The sequence below is a fragment of the Elgaria multicarinata genome, chromosome 3 (assembly GCF_023053635.1).
Source record: "Elgaria multicarinata webbii isolate HBS135686 ecotype San Diego chromosome 3, rElgMul1.1.pri, whole genome shotgun sequence".
Taxonomy (NCBI): domain Eukaryota; kingdom Metazoa; phylum Chordata; class Lepidosauria; order Squamata; family Anguidae; genus Elgaria; species Elgaria multicarinata.
Window position 1 is genome coordinate 30,468,508 of NC_086173.1, and position 26,867 is coordinate 30,495,374.

A 26,867-nucleotide genomic window follows, 5' to 3' on the forward strand; every position below is an offset into this window, starting at 1 on the left:
TTTAATCTGGTCTTTGCATACTCTGCGATTATGCTATGCAGTATAGTGCAGAATATGGTATGCATGCATGCAACTTATACCCCATCTTTCCACCAGGAAATGGAACTCAAGGCAGCGTGGGACAAATTTTAAAACTCTAAAATAAGATGTTATGATTGAAAAGATAGATGTGAAAATTTATGGGCAGCACCTGGTAAAATCTCAAAACTAGTGATGGGGCTGAGACAGACCTTCCAAATGGTCGTGAGTTAGGTTCAATGCCCTGCAGAGCTTCTCATTCTGCTTGCAAGCAAGACTCTCACTTCTCAAGCACCTCGTTTCCTAGCAAAATTGCCGCATTTTTGCTGCCCCAGCAGCAAATTGGGCAGCAAGAGGGGGCCTGCAAAAATATCCATGGGGAACTGCAAGTAGCCCACGGGCCATGACTTGTCCATCCCTTTTCTAAATATTTTACCAGGGACATATTATTAAGCACACGAGACAAATAAGTTTAATTTGATGTTTTCATCCTTTCTACAATTAATCTTCTCTTGGTACAGAATTTTGATTCTCCCTACTCGCTTAAAGCACAAGTTTACATAGATCTGGATAGAACTCATGGCTGTAGGCAAAGTAGATGTAACTTGAACAATTGTGAGAAAGAGGGAGCTATGAAGAACAAGATCGTGCAATATGGTCATTGAAATCTCCCGTCCAGACTAAACTTTTCACAAATATTTCTGTGTTTATCTCTGCAACTTTGAACTCTAGGAACCCACTCTTTTTGAAGAGTGAAAGCACTCTTCAAATACTTAAAAGACTGTCACACAGAGGAGGGCCAGGATCTCTTCTCGATCCTCCCAGAGTGCAGGACACGGAATAACAGGCTCAAGTTAAAGGAAGCCAGATTCCGGCTGGACATCAGGAAAAACTTCCTGACTGTTAGATCAGTACAACAATGGAATCAAGTACCTAGGGAGGTTGTGCGCTCTCCCACACTGGAGGCATTCAAGAGGCAGCTGGACAACCATCTGTCAGGTATGCTTTAAGGTAGATTCCTGCATTGAGCAGAGGGTTGGACTCGATGGCCTTGTAGGCCCCTTCCAACTCTGCTATTCTATGATTCTATGAATATGAAAGACGATTCTCAGAAACCTTGATGGCTGCACTAGAAACCATATTCTGCAACTTGCAGCAAGATTATAGCCATAAAGCAAGCCACAGACCCTGACAACAATGTATTTCCCTATTCTCCCTTCTTTATGATCCAGGAATCAAAACAGACATAGAACTGCTGCTCTGCAAATAATAGAAATAGTTTGACAGTGATTAGGACACTAACCAGAGACTTGATACATCAAAATAAAAAATCTTTACTTTCTGTCTGTCAGAGAAGGAAGCCTGAAACTGTAACTGCTGACAATGGTGAAAACAGCACAATTGTTTGCTGTGTTGCTGTTCGTATCACCTGGAACTGCATCTTCCTGTAAGATCATACTTTTGGTAAGACGTTTCTCCAGTTTTCTTATTAGTACACATTACTGCCCCAAAATCAAACAACCAATGCAGTATTGTCTGTCAGGCAGAAAGAGCTGTATCAATGTACTTGGGAATCCAATGACCTGGGCAGAAAGGTAGGGCAGTTTCTCCTAATTTTATAATATATTTTAAATAACAGAGAACCTATAAATGGAATTCTGTCTCTGATCAGAACTCAATCTTTATATTCTGATCTACATCAAAGCCCCCTCAGTCCCTTGTTGTGTGACCCACCACCCATAGCTCCTGGCCCACCACTTAAAAAAGAGCAGCATTCAGGCACACCCTAGCGTTTGGCAAAGTCAAACGCTACCCTAGCGTAGTGCAAAGTCTACATACTTAAGTATAGACATATACCAACTCAGGAACATCTGTTAGCCCAAGAGGCTCATTTCCTCTCCTGGCATTTGGTGACCAGCAATCCCAGTCCACATCCTACCCACAGAGTAAACACAGAACAAAAACAATCACCAGGCCTATGTGTATGCCACGATTCCACGGGAGAACAGGAAACATGCATAATGTGGTACTGGGTGCAGTTTCCTGAGACTCGTAGCTTTCATTTTAAAAAACAACGTTTTTGTAGGTTTTAATACTTTTCATATGCATGAAAATGTGGGGGCAATGCCTGCTAATATCTCAGAAGCCAAGGGACGGCTGAACAAGATTATTAATATTGGGGGCAGAGCTTCAGTTTTCTACAGTTCATTGCCCTTCCCCATAACAAATCCAGAATTACGAGAAATTATGTGATCTCATTCCATTTTACTTTGCACAGAATTTGAATCATACAATTAAAAAACAGCGCAAAGTTCACACAGCTCTGATGATAGTATTAGGATTTTGTGCGTGCACCAGCCTACACCCACCCACCCACCTTTGACATCACTACTATAGCCTGTGCAGTTACTCACATTCAGACCTGCACATTGACAGCACACTGTACATACACCTACCTGACAGTATGGCAGGCCAGGGTCGTATAGTGCAGCCTTCACCAGCTTTACTAGGAGGTCCAATACTTCCCCCAAACTATCGCCTACATTGAAGAGGCCCTCTTGCAGGGTACTCAGACTGGGAACCTCCTTGGCTACATCAAAGCCCAGCACCTTGCCATAGTTATGCAGGAATTCCACAATGGCTAAGCAGTCTGAAAAGGCATGACTAGGCAAAACCAATCCTGGGATGCGAGAAAACTCCGGCAGAGGCTAGGAAAGATTGGGGGAAAGACAAGATGTCAGTACAGATGGTCTGGACTTAGGATCTAGCAGAACAGATTGCTGCGCCCTTCTTGTTACTTGACCTGGGCGGGGGTTGCAACAACCACAAGAAAGGTAATATTATACAGTGCCCAACGAGATGGCGAGCAGGAGTATGCGTTCCCCATATTGCCAGGAAGCATCAGAGCTGCCACCCTCCGCAAGGCCAGATGCCATGCTTCAAAATGTGTTAGGTTCCACTTGGATAAGCCAAGCCTGTAGAGCAACAGGAACAGATGCACGGGAGAACTCAAATGTTCACCGGACAGTATGTCAACGACTGAGCTACTTAATTTTGCCACTGAGACAATTCTAGCATTTTGGTGAAAGAACTAAATGAGCAAACCCAGCAAATATCATGTGACAGAACATTATATTTAGATGCAGACACTTTCATAATTGTTGACAAGGATGAAACAGCTAGCTGTCTTAACTGGGCAAATCTGGGAAAATACTAAAGGTACATCTTTTTTTAGTAGAAAGTGATGATTTATTTAGGATTGGCAGCCAAGGCGTATGCATAGCTGATAAACATTTGATTTAGACTATACAAGTATGGAATCTGGCACAGAAAACGGACATTCTGAGAACCTCAGCTGCCACTTTTTGAAAAGGCAAAGTCTGGGCCAAAATGGCCCCACCATTTCACTGCCCCATCTGCAGCTGCTATTTTTTGTATAAACCCAGAATTTGCCTAGAGCAGTGGTTCCCAATTGGGGGTCCAAGGACCCCAGGGCATCTGCGTAACCTACCCAGGGGGTCCGTGGCACCATTCACCTATTAGCTCTGCAAGGTCTGCATTTTAATAAAAGAAAATACGCCATCTCCCGCGCTCTGTTTGCTTCGACAGTGACGTCATGCGCGAAAGCACCTGTGTGATTTAGCGACTAGCTTCAGAGATTACTTCCCTGCACCTAATCCTGAAAACTCAAAGGAGAAGGAATCATTTTGAATGTGGTGATGTACAACTAACAACTCTATCTGCGGAAGAGCAAGATGCACTTGTTGACGTGACTTGTGATGGTTCATTGAAATCATTTTTCAAAGAATATAGACTGGACCAATTCTGGGTGAAGGTTTTTCCTGATTATAAGAAGTTAGGTGAAAAAACTTTGAAACATCTAGTTCCCTTTTATTCCACATATCTTTGTGAACAAACATTTTTGACATTTTGTTATATGAAGAACAAGCATAGAAATCGGCTCAATGTTGATTCAGATTTGAGATTAAAAGTAGCAAATACTGAACCGGATGTGGAAGGGATTGTTCGGGACAAAAAGAGGCATGATTTCTCCTATCACATTTAGGTTTAGTAGCTGCTAGACATGCCATAATTTGTTCAGTTGTAAACTAGACGTCAGTAAAATTAAATTCGTCTTAACTAAATCATCGTCATTTTTGCGTGGTAACATCCCAAATTTTATGGTCTGTTTTTTAGTATCCCTAAAATCCTTTGCTTATTAGGGGCTACCCCTTATTTTCTCCAAAAAAATTGCTTCGCACAGGTAACTACCATAGAGATAACAAAAATTTTCAAAAGTAGGGGGTTCATGGCTTGGCATTTGAAAAGCAAGGGGTCTGCAGTACTTAGCTAATTGGGAACCACTGGCCTAGAGTGTTGCTGCATGAAAACACAGTATTACTCTGATGGGAGTTTCTCAGGAAAGGAGCACTAGCTTAAACTATATGTTACACTAAATGCACAGCACTACATATTTAATTCCCCCCTCTAAAATATAAGGGAAATCCTATCTGTGCCCTGCAATCATGGTATTGGCATTTCCCTACCCAACATCACTGGATGCCACCGGCAAGGATTGGAGAATCACACAACGCCATGACACTGGTAGGTTCCCCATGAGATCAAGGTGAGAATTAAACCATCAACTGCCATTTTTGGTAACCAAGAATGGATTATGACTCTGGCTTGTTGGGGGAATTCCTGCTACATGCATTAACACTAACCAAACCATGAACAGTAGGACTGTGTTTTGTTCAGCCACTTCCACTTGCAGCAGAAGAGATATGGCAGCATGAACCAGCACATTGCTTTGTTCACAATGGTCTAGAAACCATTTTAAAAATTGGATTAACATGACGTGCCAGTAAGTAGTATCAAGCAACATCATGTTGCTTGTCCTGTCTGTTCTCAACTCCAGAAGGGGCCACTCTCAAGAATTTGCAGTAGGTGTTCAGCTGGCTAGAGTGTTTCCTATAGCTCCTTTACAAAAAGAAAAGGAACAGGAGCCTGTGTCCCCCAAGGCAATGTGGCCAAGAAGATCAACAAACCTGGTGATCCCCTAGACACATGTCCTCAGTGGGCTTCTTCATCTCCTCCAGGATCATTTGCTGCCTCTGCCGTTCTTCCTGCCGCCGCTGTGCAAGGACCTTATCTACCTTCCGAGGCACCTTTGCTGATGCTACTACCTTCTTTTCCTTGGGCTTCACCTTTTCTTTCATCTTCACTTTTTCCTTCAGCTTCTCTGCTTTAATCTTTTCTGGCTTGATTTTCTCCTTCTTTATCTGGGGCTGAGGGATGGGAAAGAGAAATGTGTCAAGCTATACATGGGATTATTCAGGATCTGGCCACTTTCCAGCTTTTTCAACCAATACCTCATGGCCGTGACCTACCTTAGGCTTCTTTTTGACTTCCTTACTCTTGACCTCCTTCGTCTTCTGTACCTTGGCTTCCTGCTTCTGTGCCTTGGCTTCCTGTTTCTGCTTATTTTGTACCTGGAAAGAAAACCAAGTAAGACAATGCTACACCAATTTTAAAATCACTTCACTGGCTGCCAATTAGTTTCTGGGCGAAGTATAAAGTGTTGGTTATTACCTTTAAAGCCCTACATGACTTGGGTTCAGGTTACCTATGGGAGCCTTCTCCTGTACAATCTGCCCCGCACACTCAGGTCCTCTGGGAAGAATTTACTTCAGTCAGCTAAAACTTGATTGACAGGTGTTACCCAGAGGACCTTCTCTTCTGCCACTCTCAGACTGTGGAATGGCCTGCTAGGAGAGATTTGCCAGCTCTACAGTCTTTCTGAATATAAAAAAGCTGTAAAGACTGCTCTTCCAGCAGGCCTACCCAGTCAAATTTTAAGATGTCTGGCTGTTATTTTAATAATGTATTAGTTTTATATCTTTTAATCAGTTCTATGTGTTTTATAATATTTTTGTATTCTATGTTGTTCCCCGCCTCGATTCAGAGGGAGAGGCACGTAATAAATAAATAAATAAATAAATAAATTATTATTATTATTATTATTATTACGAACACAGGAGAGAATTTCCAAAAAAGAAGACACCTAAGAATAAAAACCTTTGCTCCATCTTTCGAACAGCAGTCCCCAAAACCTTTCTTGAAGACATTAATTAAATTGTGACTGTCTCACATCTGGGAAATTATAGACCTGTAATATCATCAGTACTCTACTAAGTAGAGTGACTAACATTTCACATATTGCTTACATTCGTTGTACAGTCAATTGTGGAATTTGGCGACCTGAGAATATTAGCTTTAACTAAAAGTTTCCGCCATGGTTGTAGAGGAATTCCTAACAATATCTAACAAGTGTATGAGGGCCGGGGAACCTGTTGTTTGCTTCTCTATCCCTAATGCCCAAACCCATGCAATTTTCTCGCTCAGTTCCACTCTTATTATTTTTCCAAAAAACCCCAAAAATCTCCAACCTTTTAAAATGAAAATAGTTATGCTAACTTACTTCATTACATTCCAGACTTGGAATGTTTACCTTGCTTTGTAAAATACTGGACCTTGGTGGTAACCCATGAAGAAAGCTCTCATCACTGCACAACCTGCCCTACCCAGAGTTTGAGAAATGCTCCTTTTATGCCAAAAGCAGTCCTCCCCCAGTTCCATAAAGACAGAATGCCCCTCTTCATATCCAGAAGCAACTGCTCTGTTTTATTGCATGTACCTTCTGCCTCATCTTCTTTTTGATCTTGTTCATCTTCAGTTTATCTTCATCGCTGAGCACATCTGCAAATACAAATGGGATAAAGGAAGAATAAGGATATAAAAATGTGTGAGACTAAACCAGCCCTGCATTCTATACCTAACAGTATCATCATGCTTATAAGACCATTCCAAAAGTCATAGGGGTTTAGTGTGATATGCTCCCAAGAAAATACCTCAACGTGAAGGTGAAACGATCTCTAAACTAGTATCAAAGTTTTATATCCCTATCCCCAAAATTGTGGTATTAATTATTTCACTGGAGAACAAGCATCCAAGACCACCAAATCTCTCTTTAATACTTGCTCTATTATTAGCCTCCATTAGCACCCAGGGAAGAATAAAGTCTGCAAACTCTTGCCAGAAATAAACCAACATGCTCTCTTTGGCATTTTGACAACTGCAAGGGTATACAGGAATTACTAAATCAAACAGCACACAAAAAGCTGCAAGGCCTCAAAGGCTTGGCTAATAAGGCAACTTGCGAATCTGGGTGCAGCCCAGCACCATACCAACTGCATGGTCTCTTTGTGCTCCTGCAGAATAATAAAGCCACTCTCCTTTAGGACATTCTCTGCCAACCCAAGGTCAAAGGAAGGGCACAAACAGCATATAGTGCATGAGTATGAGACAGAAGATTTTAGCTACGTGTAGAAGATAAAGAACACTTGCACCATCTCTTATGTGGTCTGCTAGTATGATGGCTTCTACAGTGATCATCACATGAAAGTATTAACAACAAGCTTACAGGTTAAATAAGTGCCGATACTGAGCCCCACATGCACACACAGGGCAGAGCTGTAGTTTCACCCTCCCTATTCCCCCAGGCATTCACAATTCAAGAGAGTTAGGGAACGTTGCTCCTAATATTTGTTATCTATAGGGGAACCCCAAAACACGCTATATGCTACAAGAGATGTCCTAATAGCACCTCAGCTGGACTGCACGTTTTCTGCATCTGAAGCTACGTAATGAGTTAGGCCTGAGTGAGCAACCACAAGACTTTCAACGCAGGGCAGTTTGCTTTTAAATATTCCTTATGTACAACTCACATGGAATTTTATTTGTATTTCTATTCCTGAATTTCTCAGCTTTAAAACATACACACACATTTATAGTCCTCATGGCTGTGGAGACACAAAAGAAAGATAGGAAGACAGTGTCTGCAAGTGCGTCCAGTTCTCAGGGGCAGAGCTCTTACGCTCTGTCTAGCTGCCTGCCCCGCCCCTCAAGGTCTCCAGTCATGCTCTCTTACCTATAAACTCTTACTGCCCCTTGCTTATCCGTTCCTCTCTTCCTGCTGCCACACCGCTCCTTGACAAGAAATTCCAAATTTTGCAAAAACTCAAACATTAGTTTCCAGAAAAAGCATGCAAATGGAGATTTATGCAAAATAAGCAGATTTGCATGCATCTTGTTGATTTGCTTTATTTTTGAGAGCAAAAGTTGAATTTTCTTGGTGCATAGAATGAACAGCCCTGCCTCTAGAGACTGACAAACAACTCCTGCCACAAACTAAAGCTCTTTCTTATGAAAGCTACTAGCATGCAGAAAGGGATCGTCCAGCTGGTACCTTGCGCTTCCAGTCTTCTCAGAACCCGGGCATCTGTCTTGCTCAGCAGGTCAGGCACTTTCACTTTGGGAGGTCGGCCCCGGCCACGTTTCACCTTGGGCATTTCCTTAGCCTTGGCTTTCTCAGTATTGCGGGGTCGGCCGCGCTTGCCTGTGATGGCCTGGATACGTGAGGGGATTTCCTCATGCGTCAACTTGACCCAGTGCAGGCCCTGCGAAAGCAGGAAAGAGATGCTATCTACAGAAATCAATTCCTCCCCATCTCTACAAACTCCAGCTTTTCCTCATGAGAAACTCTGTGCCAGGGATACTTTCTCCAGCCCCTAATAAAATACAGTCTTTCCTGACCACAGATGCTAAACTGATGTCAAGAAAGGACTGGTGCAGGGGGAGATGGAGAGGATGCTATGAACTCATTCTCCGCAGTTTACCAAGCCATAGTGCCAAGTAGAGCAATGGCATCAGAGCTTGCTTTTGTACGGCTGCTTAGGAAATATGGCTCTTTATGGGAATGGAGCTATGCCCTCCCTTACTTAAGAGACTGATATTAGGCATAAGGAACGAAGTTTAAGAAGACACCTCACCCTGCATGGAGGATCCCTTGGCAAACTTTATCTGCCCTTTACCTCCCCTGAAGTAGCTGCTTCACTCGGCCCATATAATTCCAGAAGAAGAACAGCTGCAAGGAAGAGCGATGCCAGTGATTTCTGGCAAACTCCTGGTCTTGCGCCAATATACCCACCTCAGGTGAATCCTGCTCTTCAAAGAAATCTCCTACTGGCATTCGGGGACTGAAGCTGAAGTGTTCACGGCGGACGTTCTGCACAATATTTCGGCTCAGGTACTGGAAAGGAAGTAAATCACAAAAATGTGAGCCAATCGGATCTTGTGGAAAGTCCCAAAACATTTTAGGTTAGTGGGCACATTTGGAATTTTGAGAAAGGCAAATAGGTAGGGCTAAAAAAATAAATTACTTGCCCGAGTATTTAAGCACAAGGCAAGTTTGAGATCTGAGTTTCAGTCACAAAAACACTTTTTTGAACCCACATTTTCTTTATTCCAGCACTCATTTATAGAAGACAGATTAATAAGGCTCAGAGACAATTAACTTGACCAAGAAACTGAATACATGGCAGAGGTGGGGGCTGAGCCCCAAGTACCAAATCACATATTTCTCCCCAGAAAGTCAAACAAAGTACCCATTTCATAGAAGGCAAGCTGCTAATGCGCGGGAAACACACACACACCAGGAAAAACCCACACTGCATCAAAACAAACACATCAACTATCCTCCCCAGCAGACAAAAGACATACGCACACAAAACATCCCGTTTGCTCCCCCAGGATGTCCTATCCACCCCCTCTAAACCCCCAGAATGAACCTTACCACCCTTTAGCTTGCCTTTTTTTCTGGTTTGCTGGGCATATTTCAAAACGAAACACTGGAATGCAGCCACCCAGTTCTATTTTTTTAAAAAAAAGAATGCCTTGGGGGGGTCATACGTTGGCATTCTTGGAAATAAAGAGGGTGCTGGAGGCCGGTGGTTGCTTTTCAGCATGCCAGCCTCCTGGTTTCATTTTTTTTTAAATATTATTTTTAAAAATTAAAAATCAAGAGGGGCAGGCTGCTTGACAGGTGCCCAGGGCACCACATTGGGACCCCAGGCCCTAGCCTCTTTCTAGGGCAAAAGCTCTCTTTGAGGTGGACACAATGCCCTTTGGAGCTAATGGGGCACTCTGGATCAGCATCTTACAAGTTAGTCAAGATATGCCTGGTCCTGCCTAACAACTGGTCCTGCCTAATATATTAACAATCTCTTGGTCTCTGGTGAAAAGAATTCAAAGAGGTTAAAGCAATCTTATTTCTGGGCCAATGCTCAAGAACAGACCACATAGAAGTTACTAGCTGCTAATAATTCCCACAAGCGTCAATGCAAGTTACATAACAGAATGGTAGGGAATACGGTGAGTCACGTTTGAGGGTAAGCAGGAGGAATGCAGGAGACCTAGGATATCAGAAGGCCACAGTCTGAAATGGAGGACTATGGAATAGAAACAAAGATAGGCAATTGAATAGTACTGATCCTCACACTTCTTTGCTTATAACAGTTTCCTAAACCGTAGAAGATAAAAGTTCATCCATTTTCACTCCAAGTAGCATTGCACTGCCAAATTGCTAGTAACCAGGACGAACTGGGAGACCACCGTTTCCTCAATGGCTCCAGGGCAAGGAAAGTGCTTGGCTTGCCTCCCTTCCATAGGAGTTAAGTTGCCTGCCTTCCTCTATCACTTGTTGCAAAGTGAAACTGGAGCTCTGGTTGCTATAGCAAGTGACAAAATTATAGCAGTTCCAAGGCAAGAGAAACCGTTCTTGTAGAATGTCTCATCGCCTTGAAGCTGGTGAAAAACGGCATCTCAGGAATTGTATCTCAGCCGGAAAATCCCCTTTCCTTTTGTGTCATGTCTTTTAGATTGTAAGCCTGTGGGCAGGGACTGTGAAGAAATACTTTTGTAAGCCGCCATGAGAGCCTTTTTTGGCTGAATGGCGGCATAAAAATACTTAAATAAATAAATAAATAAATAAATAAAGTAGGTTGTCAACAGATCAAGTAGAAAAGTCGCTTCAGGAGGAAATCAGTCACCACTGATCCCTCTCTGGGAAGCATATTTTTACCTTTATCACCTCTGGAAATTGCTTCATCCTCTTGCCACAGGGTCCATAGTACCAGGTCTCTCCTTGCCAGCGGCTGCTGCCCTTCTTGATGCGCACCTCCCTTCGCCATCTGAGCATGAAAACGGACAGTTCAAGACTAGATACTTGTACCCTTACTCTGCAGTACTAATCAGAGTGCTTCAATCAGCACCATTATAAGGCAAAACCCCACCATGCCAAGCAGATGATACTACCTACCCGTGCTTTAAGGGGTAGCGCACCTCTTCCACTGTGGCTATTCGCCTTCTTGGAACATCACCTGATTAGAACAAACAACCATTACCAATGTCACCAATTACAGACTAGTCATTTAAAAGCAGCTAAGGCAGCTGAGAGGCTGAAGGAAAAGAGTCTACTTACTTTTAGCTGACACGCTAAGCGCTGAGACCTCTTTGCTGTTCTGATCTATCATGGATGCAAGATCTTCCAGGCAGCTGCTCTTGGCTACCTCTTTAATGGGGGCATCTGCAGCTTCTGGTTCAAGTGGTGCTTGTGAACCCAGGAACTCTGTGCCCTCTTGCCCCACTTCGCTCACAGCTGCCAGCTCCAGGCTGCTGTCTGCAGCAAATAAAGGAGAGACTGGTAAACGGGAATGTAGTCCAGAAAGGTTGGGGATTTGTAGTACTTATTTATCCATCCACCTACACACTTAGAATAAAACTCAAATGAATTAATCTGATTGTTATTTGCCCGATGTGGAGCCTGTTCTGGGCTGAGGACTGTCACTGTGAGAGGGAAGGATAGTCAGTAGAGCCCAACGTGCTGGAGAAAGAAAGGGGTAGGGACTTCTCTCTCAGAACATAAAAGGACTGGGAAGGCCACAAATGAGTGTTGTAGTTTTTAAAGAAGTCTCAGAAGAACGACAGAGATAATTAGGATCTATTCTCTCCCTCACAGAACAAAAAGCAGACTGCTTGAGTTTTGAGAGACTAGCTATAAATTCCCCATGTCAAGGATTGGAACATTTCAAATAAGTGTGTCCAGTACTGGAGGTAACTGACCTTCCATACTTCACCCCTACTGAATTCTTAGCAGTTGAGCAGAACACCGTAAGGTGAACACTCCTAGGATGGAGTCAATGTATGCAGATAGCTGGTCTCATCACTCGGGATCTTTCCTCCTACTATTCTTTAAACAGGCAGACTGCAACATAGAGACTAGATTCAGATGATCACAGCAGGGGAAGCAACCATTATGGCTGCTCTCTCCACCCCCCACGCATGCTGTGCACATGACTGCTATTTGCATTGTTCCTTGCACTGCAGCAGGGTTTGGTGCAAGGAATAATGCAATAATTGCAATCATCATATAAGCAACACAGTCCTCTGTTGTTACTTGGGGATTAGCACACACTTTTGATTCTATACTGTGGTAACTGTGAGAGACAACTGCTACATTTATCTCAAAAGGGAGATTTGCAGCTCTCTTAAAGAGTGTCTGGTGAAAATTTGGTTCAGCAGCCATCTACTGGGCAGAATCACAGGACACTTCTCTAGTACATTATGAAGTTAAGACTATGATAATCTTCATAAAATACAACAAGCATAATCCCCCATCCGTACAAAAAACCAGAAACCAAACATAATGGGTATGCAAACCCTTAATTACATTCTCTCACGCACATATAGTTTGAAAACATGCTCCAATATCCCCAATATTTGTACAATAATTTGGTCCTTAATTGATAGAACCCAACCCACCAAGACTCCAGATCTACCCATCTTTTTTGTCAATCTTGGAAGAGCCAAACCTGCCATAAAATTTATACTTCAGAATCCCACAAGTCCTTCTACAAGTACTCAGCAAAGGACACAATAACTGAAGGTGGATTAACATACAAGGTGATTAAATATCCCTTGAAGGGATGGATATGCAATCTTCTCTAGCCCTCGAATAGCACAGGTGAGCAAAGGCTGCTAGAGCAATGCCTCTTGGAACCTGTAGTCCTTGCTCACCTTGCAAAACAGACTCTCCAAGAACAGGTGGCAAATTGGCACTTCCAAAAAGTGAGGTGTCAGGCTGACTGTCATCTGCCAATAAGCTGAAAGAGTCAGAGGGGTTGAGAGACGGGGTGCCAGGGCAATCCAGGGCAGAGATGTCAGGAGGTTCTTCCAGAGGGGACTTGCCGCTCACCAGCTCAGATGTATCCATCTCATAGAGATCTCCTGTCCCTGGGTCTGCAAGTTATGAAGTGGAGACGTGGATGTTATATACTATCTATCCAACCCAGTGACCTCCCACGCCACCCACATATTCCTCTCAGGATCACTATCTATAATTTCAAAGCACTTCTAATACGGATAATCCTCCCCTCATTTATCTGCACAATCAGGATGATCTTTAGTAATATTCTTCTAAGGATGGAGGGAAACAGATAAAGACCGTGACTTGCCCAAGGCTACTCATCAGGGGTTTGAATGCAGTCACACCAGCTTTCAAGTCTACAGTTGTTTTTTAAATCCACTTTAAGAAAGATGTTAAGATAGAAAAGCATGGGAGTCAGCCCATTAATAATAGTATTTATGTAAGTCAGTCAATGTTACTGTATATAACCACAGGTTCTTACAATTTTACCAGAAAAGAGACAGTCACACAAACAGACTGAACAAGCCAATCAAATCAATTCATCATGTGCACAGCTTTTTATAGCAGTTATATAAAATGCTTCACATCCACCTCCATAATCCTCACTATAGCGCTGTAAGATAGGCCAGTACTAACCATCTATTTCAGACGGGGAACTGAAGCTGAGAGAATATAGGCATGCATTAAGGCAACCCACTGAGTTAATGGCAGAGGTGAGATTTGTACAAGGGATTTCCCAGTTCACATGATCTTGCCCAAATGTGGAAGGGAATAATGTGCAGCTACATGAATGTAAAAATCAATACAGCAATTATAGTTCCCCAATTCCTGGGGCAATGCTAAGTAATGTAAAAAAGCAAGATTACAATTTGGTTCATCTACATATGAAATGATACTAGAAAAATAATCATAAGAAAAAGCTTCCTTTTCAACATTTATAACATTTGTTATTATTTGTTTGGGAGAATAATGGTGTTTCTAAACTTCCACTGATTCTATAAAACTATTATTTGGAAAGAAGATGGATAAAGGGATAAGACAAAAGAATTATAAAACAATTTTGAATTACATTATCCACAGCAGAGGTGTTAAATGGGAAAATATGCCCACAGAAGAGATGTGGGGATATATGCCATCACCAATCTCAGTCATTTTCCCTATCTTAAGAGAATTAAAATAATTTCTTTGGATGTTATTGAAAAATAAATAGTTTAAAAGGTGATAGTGGAAAAAGATGAGGTAAGGATAGTGACTTTAAAAGCATGAGACAATACACAATAACTGAAGCATATTGGAAAGAGCTGTTATGTTAAGTTATTGGATGTAGTCTATCTATGGCTCAATTAATGGGATATTTAAAAGAAAATTGTTTCCAGCAAACCGATATCTGGTTCAGAATCTATTAGAAGGTACTAGAATTGTTACTGTAGGAGGGGGGCAGGGCAGAGAGAACAAATGTAACCAATATAATGATTTTTTTTTAAAAAAAGAAAGAATAGTAAAGGTGGATAAATACCAGTTATCTATGGTTTAGGAAAGGTAGACCTAACATAATATATTCAGGCTAATTAAGATAGGAGCCTTTTGGAGGTTCCTGGAATGTGCTTTGTGGACTTTGACATATAGCAGTTTATATGTTCTTTTTGTTTTTAAATCCATTTTTCATGGATTATTTTGATTAAGTTTTAATACAACTGATAGTGTTAAAGCCTTATTTGGATTTATGTAGACAGCGACAAGCATGTAGTTTGGATTTCCAGCTTCAAATCTTGTTTGGAGAAGAACAATGGTGCTGTTACAAAATAAGATTACTCCAAGGAGGTGTTTAGAGAACAATCCTATGCCCTCTACACAGTGTCTGGGGGACATAGGATATTTTGGTGTCCTGGCTCTGAGCTTGGAGCCAGGCAACCATGCTCTCCTTCTTCGCCCCCTCGGGGACAGCGCAGAAAGAACGATGCTGGCTGCTGCTAGGAGCTCACAGGGGGAGAAAGGGGGCATTCCTGGGAAAGGGGACATGGGGCTATGAAGTATCCTCAACCATCACCAGCCTCCTTTCTTCCCGTCCCCCCACGAAGCCTCTGCTCGGTGCCTCCTGCTCTGCAATGGATACTTGTTAGCCTCTGAGTTTGGAGACTTAAGAGTACCCAGGGCACATCCCATGGGACTGAGCACTTAGTGGGCCTAAATTACAGCAATGGGATCAGAGATTGGGGTCTGCAGCAGCCCCCATCAGGGTACTATCATCTTGCCATATGATCATGGTTTTATACCAAACAAAAATGGTCATAAATCCCTACACTGGGCCAAGCATTCACTCGGTACTAGGTAAAAGCAGAACTCAAGCAAATTCTAAGGGCAGAGTGCGCCTCTAGGCACTATTATTGTTAGATAGCCAAGGATCCCTATACTGACACTTGCGCCATTGTGTGAGCCAGCTGTTTATTTAATCCCACTCAAAAATTTTGCTTTGGCACATAGCCACAACCTTCAATAAAGTAGAGAAGGGAAAAATAAACAAGCAGACTAAGAAGTTTTACATATGGTTATCTAGGCTTAGATGACAGGTGTAAGCCTGCACACCAGGGATAACAGCAGCACACAACAACATTTGCAAACAAGGCATAGAACCCCTTGTGACCAGCAGCGAAATTGTTACTGGCTGCATTTATCAAGGCCTTAGGAAAATTCTATCACGATAAGATTGATAAGGACATAGGTGGCCTGGTGAAAAAGGTTGTATAGAAAAGGGAATTTCAGCAGGTGTAGCTTGCTGTCACATTTTTTATTTGACCACCCAATAAGGACACCCTATAACCACACTGAAAGGATGGGGGGAAACCCCCCACTTACCTCTGTCCAGTGACTCAAAAGGCTCCAAGGAGTCCTCCAGAGGAGGAGGGATCCGAGAAGCATCTTCTATACAAGTTCCTCCAGCATCAGGCTCCAAGACAGAAGCTTCCTGGCTGAGAGGCTCACCAACCGGAGATGAACCATTGTAGCCACACATTTTCAACTCTAGGAGAGATTTTAAAAAGAAGATGATACCATATTTTCTAGGCAAGATAAAAAAAAGTTAGCCATCAATTTAGAAACCAAGGTAAAAAAAAAAAAGAAGAGAGAGAGAACAAAACAAAGAGAAAATGTCACAAAAACAACAAATAAGCATTTAAATAGCAATTCAGAGTGTTCAAAACACCTCCCACACATAATCTGAGTAATCAAAAACACATGCCTTGGTCTACTTGGAAAGATATTTTATGATTATTTTATAAAATAATAATCAAGGTACTTGGCTCTTTATAGAATAACAAATGCAAAATACAGATATCTATGCCAAGCAGCTTTCTCCCATGGCTTCTTGAACTTATAAATATGAGATTAAAAATGTTCTCTTTTTTTCATTTATAGTAAAGTGCATTTTTTATTGTTAGTGAAAAGCAAAAAAAAATTAATAAAAAATAAAAGAGATTACAGGCAGGCCTGGTGTCAACGGTTAGAATCCTTGGGGATTTGCCATGTGTCTGGTTCCTCCAAAGAACCCATGAGTCACCACCAGTTGAAGTGGGCACCACAGCAGCAAAAAAGCTGGTCTTGCTAGTATGCGCTGCCGCCGCTGCCATGTAAACCTCTCCACAAGGTGCCAGCTCTGACTGAGTATCATCTGGACTTGTTGATTCATTTTCAGTTTGTCAATAAAATTTAGAACTTTATCTTGTTGCCACTATTTACCTCACTTCTTCAGATTCCCTTTTTGAAAATAGTAATTCAGGCACAAGTATCTGTCCTATGAAGACAGACACAAAGAAGTAATTCAGCCTCTTTGCAATCTCCTTATCTTCCTTTAATATTTCTTTAACTCCATTATCATCCACCAGATCAACTGCTTCCCTAGCTGGTTTCCGGCTTTTGATGTACTTAAATATGTTTAATTGTTGGTATTAATGGTACTGGCAATATTCTCCTCAAAATCCCTTTTTCGTCCCTCTTATTCTCTGTTCACATTTCTTTTGTGCAAGTTTGTGTTCCTTTCTTCTTCTCCTCATTTGGGAAACACTTCCATTTCCTGAAGGAAGCCTTCTTTTCTCTAATAGCTTCCTTGATTCTGCTAATCAATCATGTCGGTGACCTTTAGGACTTGGTAGTACCTTTCCTGATCTATGGTATACATTCTGACTGAAAATAAATAACTAGAAACCACACATCCAGTTTATTAATTTTAAAAATACTTCTAAACTTTATAAACAGAATTTAAAATGTGGAATGTTTTGGCTTCAGACACAAATGACAGTACACTACAATACCACTTATCATATAGTATACTCTCATTTGTGACCAAAGCTGGCAAAGCTGTATGCTAAAATGTTTCACATTATAAAATTTGTTTATAAAATATTCTTTAAAAAATTATAAATTGGATGTGTGATTGTTTACTGTGGCTTGGAATGACATGACATGCACATAGCATTGCCTACATATCAGTTCATTCTAACTGAGCCTCTATTGGTCTGGTTTTGCATAACCCCCAAGTATTCTGGAAACATTTGACTGTTTTCCCTCCATTTCAGCTTCCTTTTAACCAATCCTCTCTTCTTCTTTTTGCTTTTCAAATCAAATGCAGGTTGCTGGGCTTCCTTGGCAATTTCCTTGGCAACTGAATTTGGTATCATGCACTTATGTAAGGGACATTGAAATCACCTGTTACTACAACACTTTCTCCTTTGGATGCTTCCCTGATTTCATTCTCCATCTCAAGATCACCTTCAGCATTTTGATCAGGGCGATGATATTAACTTACTTTGGGGACCTGGCATTGTCACCCACAGCAATTCTGTGGAACAGCTTGCCCCTTCTGAAGTTTCTAGTCTCACACTATGCCTTCTTTGACATGTAGAGCGCAAATGTCCCCAGTACTCTCTTCGCTGACTTTATGAAGCAGCAGTGCCCCAACAAACACACCCCAAGAAATCTATGATGTATCATTTGGATTGCAAAGCTTTGGCTGATTGTTTCTGAGTTAAGACCCACACAGATTACACCCAGAAGCTAGTGCTCTTAACTTATCTTTTAAACTTCTGACAGTGAACCAAAAGAAATTCTCCTTCCAGTTTGCTGTTCAAACACACCTGAAACTCTTTCCTGTTCAATGATGAAACACAACTCACATAACAATAACTGAATGAGATACTCTCAGATCCTCATCTTGCTTCCACAAGGCTTTTCAAAAAGCCATAAAAGACACCAACATGTAGTGTCATTACTGCCCCTCCTTAATTGACTGCCCTGTTCTTCCTAAGAAAAGCAGGTGGCTTGTAGTAACTTAGCTTAAAGGGCAATTCATTATCACCACAGAACCTATGCAATTCAACTTCCAAGGCATAACTTAGGGCACCTGTTGAGACAGGTACTACAAAACCTGTACCAGCCTTTGAGGATGCATAAGAACATTCTTACACAAATTGCTTTCAAAGCACTCCCACTTCTAAACTATAATCAGAAAGGGAGCTATTAATCCTGGTTACTTTTTGTGATGTTACCAGCAAGTTTCTGAGTGAAAGATATCTCATACCAAACTGTTTCTTCTCCAAACAATTGATAAGTATCCATGAATAGGCTGGGGGGGCGGGGCGGTATTTAAATATACCTTGTCAAAGGACTAAGGAGTAAAAGGTGGCTTGTGTGCTATAATTTGGGCAGACAGGCCCAACTGGACTACATATTGTGGAAATACATATTTCAAGGGGCCACGTGGATATTCAGCATTTTCGGGGGGTTATACACATAAAACTATAATGCAGACACCAGTGTGGATATTCTTACCTTATTCTTTTACTATACTCAACTATAGCAGGAACAGCTATTTATACTTGATAGAGTCTACTATTTCTTCCCTACCTAAGAACATGCAATAGAGGAACAACCACCAAATTCTGAACTATGAAGAATTTTAAAGAGGCTTGACAGTGAGCAAGATAGGCACAACTTACACCATGAAGTTGTTTTAGATAATTACACTGTAACAGGAGTCTCAACCTGGCTGGGGCCTGCCCTATAGCATTGTTAGCTGAATGATAAATCCAGACGTGAGCATTTGTTGTTTTACCTGGCTGTGTGCTCTCCAGTTCCATGCTGCCCAACAACCTTGTGCCATTTTCCGAGACTGTAGATGAAGTTTCTTTCACAGTCTCTTCATTGCCTGGCTCATCTTGCTGTGGAGAGAAGTCCTGGCTGCTTGAACCAAGCATCGGGGAAGGCTGAGATGATGTGTAGAAGCTGGATGGGCCATTTTGTAGGAGTTCAAAATTCTGATCATCAGGAAATGAATCGTAGAGCTCTGTCGAGTCAAAGTTTAGTCCCATGGCCCCTGGGGTGCCATTAGCCCAGAATTCTTGCCCACCACCTCCCCTCAAATTGGTGGTATGCCCTGGTGAGGCTTGCCGATTGCCCCCAACAGTACCATTCACTGGATACTGTGAAAACAGTGGACCGTCCTTGAGGTTGTTGCCATTGCCAGATGGGTATTGAGAGTAGTTCCAGAGATAGTCATAGGGGTGGTGGAGTTGGGAGTTGGTTGAGGAGCGGGTCCCTGAAGTACTAGCATGAGATACAGTAGATAAGCCATTGACATTCATGTCTCCATTCAAACCTGCCATGAGGAAAGGAAGACAGAGCACAACAAGTGCTAGGATTACTGTTTGAGGGGGAAATCTCTTGGGTCCCTCTCCTCTTAGAAGGCAGAGAAGACAAAACACAATCAAGTTGGGTAAACAGAATGAGAAATATGTATTAACATGCTACCTGAAAAAGCATTTTACAATCTTGGTCTTCTCAACAACCCTGTGATGTAGGCCTGTGATAAACCCATGCACACTGCCCCAAAGTCTTTGTTGGAAGGACAGGATACAAAAAATTAACAAGTATCTGATATGGTGAACATACTTTTTTTCATTTCTGGCAGTTCTGAACCCACCCTCTCTTTATATGTTTTATTGGTAAGTATTAGCCTTTATTCTGAGCCTGGCCAGAAAGAACAGAATTTGTGGGGTGATCTCTTTACATTTGACCATGCCTGTAATGATTACTAGCATTACCACTACCCACCTATACCTAGGGAAAGAGTGTCCTCTGTAGTGAGCCCTCCACCCAGTCTGTGAAATCTGCCTGGCATCTTCACTGTATTCATTTAGATGCCTTCCTCTTCCAGCAGGACTTTAAACTTGAATCTGTAGAGTTAATTTGACTGCTGGCTCTTTTATGTTTTTGATATTGTTAAAGTTTAATTTTGTATTACTTTGATATTTTATTGCTACCAGGAAGAGGGCCTTTTCTGCTGTGGCACCCTGGCTGTGTTCTTAGCTCCCTAGAGAGGTTTGCCTAGTGCCTACGTTGTGCTCGTTCCAGGACCAAGTGAAGACCTTTTTATTTTCCCTGCATTTTAGTGTTCTAGTCTTTTAGCTTTGCTGTATTGAATCTGTTACTGTATTTTAAATCTTTGCTTTGTTGCTAGTTTTTATTCTGGTTGTATTTTTATACTTTAATTTTAAGCTTCTATATTTTCTAATGTTTTTATGTTGTATTTTGTGGTTTTAATTTTTGTGAACTGCCCAGAGAGCTTCAAAATATTACACACTTCTATACTGTATAGTAGGCATCTGAAAGAGGAAAAGAGAGTCAGTCTTTTGAGACTCTCCTTCCAGGAGAGCTGACAATATTCTCAACTAACAAGGAAAGACAGCAATATATCCATCCCCTCCTCAAAACAAGGTGGCATTGAAGAAAAGTGTTTTATTCCTGACAGCACTTCAGTTTACAGTTAACTTTTTAACCTTCTAAATTACTTTTCCAAAAGACAAAGAAAGAGCAACAATTCTTTGGTTCAGTTCCCAAAGCGTCTTTAGATACTGCTTATTTTGTCAAGGTTTTTTTCTGTAACTAGGCCTAGATTCTGCCTGCAACCCGCAATAATAAAAAAGCAAAGTTCAGGTTTTGAAATCAGCTCCAGGTGCAGTCCCTCTCACAGTGGTCTCATGTAGATGAGGGTACATACAACCTTGCCTATTGCGGTGGTATTCAAATCTCTTACAGCTGTCCTGAGGCTCAGCCATTATCCTCACACTACACATTACCATCCTACAAAGAAATACCTCATACTCTAAAGACAAGGGCTTATAACATTAGCCATAAGACCATACCTAATCAATGCTGATGCCCCAAAGATCTAGGGCCATTGCCCCACACTTACTTTTCCCTTGTTGGGGGAAGTTCATGGGAGATCCATTTGTGTAGACATTGTCCCCTGAGGAAGGCGCAGGTTTCAGTCCTGAGGCAGCAGGTGAAGACGGAAGGCCAGTGAAGTTAAAATGGTTGTTTGCTTCCATTTCTGAGGAGAAAAGAAAACACAAGTCATGTAACAGAGAGTTAAAGCCACTACACAGATGCAGCTCTTCTCAGAGAGCATTATAAGTCCTTTCTCGTGTCATTTACCCACACAGTGGTCAACAGCTACAAAGACATCCAGTATTTTATATCACTCAGTAAGTATTCAAAATGGCTCACATAATTTATCCCAACAATAAAATCAAGTAAGGTAAATCAGTACTATTTTTCTCATATTGTAAAGTGGTGGTGGGAGGAGAGAAGCTGAGAGTGGCTTGTCTATGGCCACCCGATGAGGTCATGACAAAGGTGAGATTTGAACTGGGGACTTCTACAAATACTGTACTAGACTAGCTCTCAAAATTAGCAACTCAGACACCATCTTAAGCAATACCAATAGGGCAGTTCATGTAATGACCATTTATTCAAAGGCCTTATGTCCATTTTTGTAAGTCCTAGGCTTACATCAGAAATTGCACAACTAAACTCTGGATTGTTCATAGTTAACAACCCAATAGTTAAACCAAAGTGCAGGGTTTGCACATTAACAACAACCCATGATCCAACAACCCAAACTCAACCCTTATTCTAGGTTATCATTACATTCGAACCAGGTCAGTGACCTGGTTCACACATAACAACCTCTAGTTTATGTAACTCATGGTTTGTTGCTTTATTTATTTATTACATTTTTATACCGCCCAATAGCCGAAGCTCTCTGGGCGGTTCACAAAAATTAAAACCATCATAAAACAACCAACAAGTTAAAAACACAAATACAAAATACAATATAAAAAGCACAATCAGGATAAAACCATGCAGCAAAATTGATATAAGGTTAAAATACAGAGTTAAAACAGTATAATTTAAATTTGAGTTAAAATTAAGTGTTAAAATACTGAGTGAATAAAAAGGTCTTCAGCTGGCGACGAAAGGAGTATAGTGTAGGCGCCAGGCGGACCTCTCTGGGGAGCTCATTCCACAACCGGGGTGCCACAGCGGAGAAAGCCCTCCTCCTAGTAGCCACCTGCCTCACTTCCTTTGGCAGGGGCTCATGGAGAAGGGCCCCTGTAGATGATCTTAAGGTCCGGGTAGGTACATATGGGAGGAGGCGTTCCTTCAAATAACCTGGTCCCAAACCGTTTAGGGCTTTAAATGTCAATACCAGCACTTTGAATCGGGCCCGGACCTGGACTGGCAGCCAATGAAGTTGTAAAAGGACTGGCGTAATGTGATCTCGCCAGCCAGTCCCTGTTAGTAAACGGGCTGCCCTGTTTTGTACCAGCTGAAGCTTCCGGACCGTTTTCAAAGGCAGCCCCACGTATAGCGCATTGCAGTAATCCAAACGAGAGGTTATCAGAGCATGGATAACTGTAGCTAGGCTATCACTGTCCAGATAAGGGCGCAGTTGGTATATCAGCCTAAGCTGATAAAAGGTGCTCTTTGCCACTGAGTTCACCTGTGCCTCAAGTGACAGTTCTGGATCGAAGAGCACCCCCAAACTACGGACCCAATCCTTTAGGGAGAGTGCAACCCCGTCCAGGACAGGGCAAACATCACCTCGCCGGACAGATGAACCACCCGCTAACAGTACCTCCGTCTTGTCTGGACTGAGTCTCAGTTTGTTAGCCCTCATCCAGTCCATTACCGTGCCCAGGCACTGGTTCAGAACAGCCACTGCCTCACCTGGGTTTGATGAAAAGGAAAGATAGAACTGGGTATCATCCGCATATTGATGACACCTCAGTCCACATCTCCGGATAACCTCCCCCAGCGGCTTCATGTATATGTTAAACAGCATAGGGGATAAAATAGAGCCCTGCGGAACCCCATGGCTTAGGAGCCACGGCACAGAGCAATAATCCCCCAGCACCACCTTCTGGAATCGGCCATCCAAGTAGGAGCGGAACCACTGCAACGCAGTACCTCCAACTCCCAGCTCAGACAACCTATCCAGAAGGATACCATGGTCGATGGTATCGAAGGCCACTGAGAGGTCCAGGAGAACTAACAGGGTCGCACTCCCCCTGTCTCTCTCCCGACAGAGGTCATCCCACAGGGCGACCAAGGCAGTTTCCGTTCCAAAACCAGGCCTGAAGCCCGATTGAAATGGATCTAGATAATCCGTTTCATTCAAGAGTGCCTGGAGTTGTCCTGCAACCACCCGCTCAAGCACCTTGCCCAGGAAAGGGATATTAGCCACCGGCCTGTAGTTGTTAACATCCTCAGATATTTGTTGCGTTACTCAGACTCCTCTAAAAAACAGTGGTTTGTTTTCATGATCCCTAGTTTTTTTCTCCTCCTCCTTTGCCTTCTTACTCCTTGTATTCCAAATGCCTTTGTGGTGGTGTAGTACTGGCACATGAAGTGGCTGTGGTGGTGGTTTACCATTAACGCCCACTGCCTCTGTAGCCTGGCAAAACAACCTACAGTTCTGAGTTCAAGAGTAATGAAAATCCATAGTTTAAACAGCCCAGAATTCACAACCCAACAACAAACCATGGCCCTGTTCAGAAGACACCTTAAACCATGCCTTTTTGTCTTAAGCACCGTGGTTAAAGCTGTGGTTTAAGGTGTTGCTTTTTGGGTTGTTTGTGATTAACAAACCATGGTTAGTACAGTTGAGTTACATCACAACAATCCAGAATCCAACAACACATGGGTTAAATAAACTATGGGTTAGTGTTATGTGCAAACCAGGTCAGGAGTTCTCATACTGAAATCATTGAAAATAATCTTGAGTGGGAAATTTCAGCCAGAAGTCCTTTCTAATAACTGAATCTGTTTTACTGCATTTCTCCCATTTTTCAATGTTACAGAGTTACTCTCCTCACTTAACTTACAACACAAATAGGTTCCTAGTGAGTTACTTGGAGAAGAAACTTGGGCTCTGTAAAACTGATATGCTACTGAGACAGAGGAGTGCCATCCATAATTTGTCGTCTTTTACCAGAGTTCCGACTCAGTTTCATAGCTCTTTCAAGGCCTTATATGTGCCAGCATGAGATTGCAAAATAGTATGTGAACATTCTACATCAGATGACACAAGCTTTACCAAGGCTTTTCCGCTCCCCCCCCCCCCCCGCCTAACTAGTCATTTTCTCATCCCACAGGGATGCAGATGAACTTTCACCTCTTTGTGGCTCTGGGAAAAAGCCATCATTTCCTGTTACTGAAATTAATGCACTAAATAGATGTACTGTTCACAGAAGCTGGACAAAAATAAGATAGAGCACATAATCCCTTGGCATGGGGCCTAGCCCATTCCCTGGACATCCAGGATTGCCATGTTTGTGGCTCCCAAACATGGCAATCTTCCAAGAATCATGTCATAGCTATTCTTCTCCCCCTCCCCACTAAAGAAAAAATGCTCATGGCAGGCCTGGACATCTGCCTGGGAAGGCAACACATGGATGAATCCGTAGATATAGAGTTCAAGCTAGATTCAGACCAGTCTGACAATATGCATCTTCTGCATAAGTAGCAGGCGCATAATAAATAAAAGATCATAGCAGCTACATCTTGAATCCAGAAACTTTGATTTGAAGCCTCACCACTAGACACTACTTTATCCAAAGCTGAGAACAAACTTCACACACAGTGTCTGAATGCATCATTACTCTCTTGACCAGCACTGGTTCTCTCTCCTAAAAGAGGTGTAAGGGTTTGGGTGGGAAAATAATCCCCCATCCCAGTCACTATACTACTCTTACATAATACACTGTTAGGAAACAGGCCCAAATATCCCAGCAAGCTCCACAATTTGTACTGTGCTCTTAATTAAGTTTAGTATTTGAATGAAAAATGAGAGTGTGGGAAAGGAATTACTTGAACACAAAGCAAAATAGAATCCTTCTACTGAGCTGTGTACTCTGATAACATTCTCAGAGTCCACTCTACTCTTTCTTAGGAAATTCTCTGCTCACTAGAGAAAACAGCTTCTTCAGGAAGCATTTCTTGATGGCGGATGCTCTCAAGCTATAAAGAGTACAATTAGTGAGGGCTTGCAAGGAATTGTGGGAATATCCACACATAATGATGGAGTTGTAACAAATATATTCCCAATATTTCACAAGCATGTCAATTGTACTCATAAATACCATGCATACTGAAGTACCTAACATGGTGGCCCACCTTGAGTGCCATTTTCGGTAGAAAGACAGGGTACATGTTAAATGATAAATATTGTTCATGTGAATGTAATCTTTTTGGATCAGGTCTGTGGTTTTCCTCCTACATCCTGAAGAACAGACATAAGAATATACATAATGTTTGTAGCTACTTGCCACTGGTACCTGAAGCCTCCAATAAGTTTATCTGACCTTACTCTATCCAGCCATAAGTATCGTTCTTCTCCCTCCTGTATTTGCTGTGCCAGGTGGAAATCAAGTTTTTCTTTTCAAGTCATCAATAGTTGTCAAATTCCCCAATATAGCAGATGAATTGCCCACATAAAGTAATTACTTTAATGAACCACTCAAAGGCTAGGATTCTAACATAAGATGCAAAGTCCATATGTTTGTTGGGGAGAGATAATGGCCACCAAAAAGACTACATTGAGAAGCAATCGACTGAGGTCGCAGGGGACCAGTGGCTTCAAAGGCTTCTCCATGAGCTGGCATTGGACCACAGTCTCCAAGGAAGGATCTCATTCAATGTTGTGGTGTGCATGTGCACGCAGGTAAGATATCCCTCAGAAGAACAACTTCATCAATACAATCGAGGGGAGAGTTGATACTGATCTGGAGGAAGACCTTATAACATTGGAAATGGACAATAGCACAGAGGCTAGAGGCTCCAACATGGAGAAAAGTGGCATTGGGTGATTAAGAGCAGAGCTTGATTCTTGGATTCCAATGTTGAAAAAGCACACTTCCACCAGGCAGCACAAGGGTAAATTGATATATTTCACTGAACCTGCTTTATTAATTTTGGAAGGAGGAACAGGTTGCACCTGTGCTCCTCTCCAAGGCAGAACAAATAGTAGCCAAAGCACCTGTTGCCCACAGGCCATATGTTGCCTTCCCCTATTCTAGATGAAAATTGCAGAGAACCACCGCTGCTGCAGTAGTAGTGGTTAAAAGAGAACTAAGCAGGAGGGTGTCTCCTTTAGGTTATGTGCATTCCCTCTGAGGGGCCCCAAAGGTTATAAACTTAACTCTAGAAGGTTCAGAACATTTTCCTGCACAGAACCCCACCTTGCTCAGAGACAGAATGGGTTGAAATGTTTCACCTCCAGGCAGGTAAGTGTGAAGTAACACAAATGTAACCCCCCAAAAACAGACTATCTAGAGGGGAAAGTCCAGAATGTAGATCATTTTTAGGATTTTTTCCACATGCCAACCTGAGGTCAACTTAGATAACTGAC

General features: G+C 42.2%; 1 protein-coding gene across 5 annotated transcripts in view; it reads right to left on the reverse strand.

Moving 5' to 3' along the window:
• Nucleotides 1–26,867, reverse strand: part of BAZ2A (bromodomain adjacent to zinc finger domain 2A) — a 66,253-nt gene that overhangs the window by 18,940 nt on the left and 20,446 nt on the right. For all 5 annotated transcript variants that reach the window (XM_063119847.1, XM_063119849.1, XM_063119848.1 and 2 more), the window contains exons 2-14: nt 21,366–21,503; nt 19,227–19,769; nt 15,977–16,141; nt 12,994–13,215; nt 11,399–11,596; nt 11,237–11,297; nt 11,000–11,108; nt 9,068–9,169; nt 8,327–8,537; nt 6,716–6,777; nt 5,409–5,510; nt 5,067–5,306; nt 2,475–2,726 (exon numbers count right to left, since the gene is read on the reverse strand). In XM_063119847.1, the coding sequence (XP_062975917.1) occupies nt 2,475–2,726; nt 5,067–5,306; nt 5,409–5,510; nt 6,716–6,777; nt 8,327–8,537; nt 9,068–9,169; nt 11,000–11,108; nt 11,237–11,297; nt 11,399–11,596; nt 12,994–13,215; nt 15,977–16,141; nt 19,227–19,769; nt 21,366–21,501 (2,403 nt within the window). In that variant the 5' untranslated portion in view covers nt 21,502–21,503. The remainder of the gene's footprint in view (nt 1–2,474; nt 2,727–5,066; nt 5,307–5,408; nt 5,511–6,715; nt 6,778–8,326; nt 8,538–9,067; nt 9,170–10,999; nt 11,109–11,236; nt 11,298–11,398; nt 11,597–12,993; nt 13,216–15,976; nt 16,142–19,226; nt 19,770–21,365; nt 21,504–26,867) is intronic.